At 33.4% G+C, this 3,935-nt stretch overlaps 1 protein-coding gene across 1 annotated transcript; it reads left to right on the top strand.

Annotated features, from left to right (window-relative positions):
* Positions 1–291: 291 nt before the first annotated feature.
* Positions 292–1,115, top strand: LOC122035994 (E3 ubiquitin-protein ligase UPL1-like). Its single transcript, XM_042595160.1, has 3 exons — positions 292–330; positions 694–800; positions 969–1,115. The coding sequence occupies exons 1-3, from the start codon at positions 292–294 to the stop codon at positions 1,069–1,071; spliced, it is 249 nt and encodes an 82-aa protein (XP_042451094.1). The 3' UTR covers positions 1,072–1,115.
* Positions 1,116–3,935: the final 2,820 nt, after the last annotated feature.

A 3,935-nucleotide genomic window follows, 5' to 3' on the forward strand; every position in this document is an offset into this window, starting at 1 on the left:
TTCGTCCTCAGATCAATTCTTTTCTAGAAGGCTTCAATGAATTAGTGCCTAAGGAACTTATTTTAATATTCAATGACAAGGAACTTGAACTTCTTCTAAGTGGACTTCCAGAGATTGACCGTAAGTTTGTTTCTTGTTTAATTAAAAGTTAGAGTATTGTACTTCATTTAATTCATCTTGCATCATGCAGTTGATGATCTTCAAGCCAACATAGAGTATACTGGATATTCAGCTGCTTCTACTGTAATTCAGTGGTTTTGGGAAGTTGTTAAATCATTTAACAAGGAGGACATGGCGAGATTACTACAATTTGTTACTAAAACATCAAAGGTATATTATGATAGTTTTATTGTTTTTTTACTTGACTTTTGTTGATCTTTTGACAGGAGATACTACTGACACATAACTAGTTACTAACACAGGCAAAGAGAAAACCTAATTACACTTGAAAACAAAGCATCATATAGAAGTTGAAAATGAATGGTGCACGATTATGCAGCACTGTTGAATAAATACAGCATAATAAAAAAAGATTTAGCAGACAAATGCATCTCTTCTTGTTGATTTTCAGTGCACTTACACAATAATATAGTAACATTTTGTTCCTAACAAGCAATTAAGGCCTTGCACGCATGGTGGGTTGAATAGTAAAGTTTGGTTGACAGGATTTATAATCTTTTGGATGTAATTCAGGTTCCCCTGGAGGGGTTTAAAGCATTACGGGGTATATCTGGTCCCCAGCAGTTTCAGATTCACAAGACATATGGTGCTCCTAAAAGGCTGCCCTCTGCACATACCTGGTAATGCCTTGCCACCAATTGTAAAATTCTTTCAGGGGTATAATTATGTTCTACATCTTGGTGTTTTCCATTCCCTCCATTCAATTATATTTTATTGCATTTGATGCTTTCATGTTTCTCTTTACTTGAATCTTAACCAAACATTAATAACTTTCAATCAATGTGCAGTTTTAACCAACTAGATCTACCAGAATACTCTTCCAGGGAACAATTAGAAGAAAGGTTGTTGCTTGCTATCCATGAAGCTAGTGAAGGCTTTGGTTTTGGTTAGACCTTGTGGCAGTTGATAACATATGACTATTTTCTCTCTGCCATGTACAGGTCAGTTGCTTTCTTTGATCTCTCAAATATATTGTTAGCCTTAATTTTTAGGTTAACTAGCTTATTTTGTACCAAAAATTAACTAACTGGTCTTTCAATTTTATAGCATGTCTATTTTATCATTTATTTTACCAATTGCTGATTTTGACCCATCAAATGCCTCTTTGAGTGAGGAGGATTTCTCTCGACCTGCCTAGGTGGGAGTATTGACTCACTACTCAGACTCAACCATTGGCTTAAAAGTTCTACTTGATAATCTCTCACCCTAACTTGAAAAACATTTCATTGGCAACAAGTCACCATATCACAATTTCCACTTAAGTCCCTGTCAATGCCCAGAAGTATGATGCATAAGCTAGGATCATTCTTAATCAAACAGCATGTAAAGTCTAGTGGTGACTCTATCAATCCCAACACCAAACCATTCTTTGTTAAGAAATTTAAGAGCCACCATATTGTTTCAAGAGGTTACCATTTATGTTACATAAATAACGCTTTTTGCACTTCTGTTAGATGACTATATCAAATGATTTTTATGGTTATGTAACATTTATGCAATGCAATTAGAATCACGCGTACAGTTTAGTTTCTAATTTGTAATATATATCTTTTCGAATAGTTGTCCTCAGGAGTATTGGGAAGAATGCCGACAAGCTAAAAAAATGAAGAGACTTTAACAAATTAAGGAGCACTAGGAGCTGCAATCCCTCCTCTTCACCGACATCTAAGCAGAAAATCTTGTGTTATATTGTTCTACCTTTGTTTTAATAGTGTTATCATTTTGTTGGTTGCTTATGAAATTTTGTTGGTTGCTTATGAAATTTCTTCAGAATGTTATAAATATTATTTTTGAATGTTAGAAAATTGTATATTAAATTTTATTTTGAATTTAATATTTTGAATGATTTATAATATTGGAAAATTATGTATTAATTTTTTTTCTAAAAAAGACAACGGTTTTTCACCGTTGTCGTAGATAGTTTAAAACTGTTATTGAATACCCTGTTATTAAAGGTAGACGCTCAAAGACAACGGTGAAAAACTGTTGTCTTTGAAGGAAAAGACAACAGTTTTTCACCGTTGTAAAAAATGTTGTCTTTGCCTTCAAAGACAACGGTTAAAAACTGTTGTCTTTTGCCACCCCTTTTAACAACACGACCTTTAATAACAGTTCAAAATGGCCTACGACAACGGTGAAAAACCATTGTTGTTTGACTTTTTTCTTGTAGTGACATTTTATGTTTTTCAAAACCTCTAGTCCACTACTAGGAATGTCGAAAATAACAATGGAGAGCATATTTGAACTCCTGATCGATCTAGAGATCTCAAATCAGCCATTTCAGGTCTTGTGGATTTCTAAAATTGCAAGGAGTCAAAATATACTCTTTATTGTTATTTTCGACATTCCTAATGGTGGACCAGAGGTTTTGAAAAATCTATTTTTTTTTCTTTTTTTCCCTTTTTTTTGTTATTGGGCCTGATATGAAGAGATATCAGGCCCACCTGATATCTCTTCATATCAGGCCTAACAACAGAAAAAAAAAAAGAAGAAAAAAAGGAAAAAAAAAAGAAAAAGAGAGAGATTTAAGTTTTTCAAAATCTCTGGTCCACCACTAGGAATGTCGAAAATAACAATGGAGAGCATATTTGGACTCCTTGTAATTTTAGAAATCCACATGACCTGAAATGACTGCAATTTGAGATCTCTAGGTCGATTAGTAGGTTTCCGTCAAAACCCACTAATGGACCTAGAGAGCTCCGATTGTACCCATTTCAGTTTCTGTAGATTTTTGATGTTGCAAGGAGTTTAAATATGGTATCTATTATTTATTTCAACTTCTAAAAGATGTTAAAATATAATAAGAAAGAATCAGCAAAACAATTCTTATATATTTTAGATTTTTCAAAACCTCTGGTCCACCACTAGGAATGCCGAAAATAATAATGGAGAGCATATTTGAACTCCTTGCAACATCAAAAATCCACAGAAATTGAAATGGGTATAATCGGAGCTCTCTAGGTCCATTAGTGGGTTTTGAACGAAACCCACTGATGGACCTACAGACCTCAGATTGCAGTCATTTCAGATCCTGTAGATTTCTAAAATTGCAAGGAGTCCAAATATGCTCTCCATTGTTATTTTCGACATTCTTAGTGGTAGACCAGAGGTTTTTGAAAAACCTAAATCTCCCCTTTTTTTTCTTTTTTCTTTGTTATTGGGTCTGATATCTCCCCATATCAGGCCTAACAACAGAAAAAAAAAAGAAAAAAAAAGGAGAGATTTAAGTTCTTTAAAACCTCTGGTCCACCACTAGGAATGTCAAAAATAACAATGGATAGCATATTTGGACTCCTTGTAATTTGAGAAATCCACAGGACTTGAAATGACTCCAATATAAGGTCTCTAAGTTAATTAGTGGGTTTCGGTCAAAACCCATTGATAGACCTAAAGAGCTCTAATTGCACATATTTCAGTTCTTGTGGATTTCTAATGTTGCAAGGAGTTCAAATATGCTATCTATTATTTATTTCAACTTCTAAAAGACGTTAAAATATAATAAAAAAGAATCAGCAAAATAATCTCCATACGTTGGGCCTTATATGATTCATATCAGGCCCACGCATGTGTTGGAGTGTATACTTAAAAGTTTAGCTTTTGTACACATTTATTTTGAATTAAAGAATCACATTGGTCAAATGTTTACATTTATTTGTTAAATGTAATTGTTCAATTAATTTATATAGTAGATAACATGGAGTGTGGAGTCACACTTAGAAGATCATGTTGTCGGTTCTCTATAAATTATAAACAGT

Source organism: Zingiber officinale, unplaced genomic scaffold (assembly GCF_018446385.1).
Source record: "Zingiber officinale cultivar Zhangliang unplaced genomic scaffold, Zo_v1.1 ctg129, whole genome shotgun sequence".
In the NCBI taxonomy this organism is placed as follows: Eukaryota; Viridiplantae; Streptophyta; class Magnoliopsida; order Zingiberales; family Zingiberaceae; genus Zingiber; species Zingiber officinale.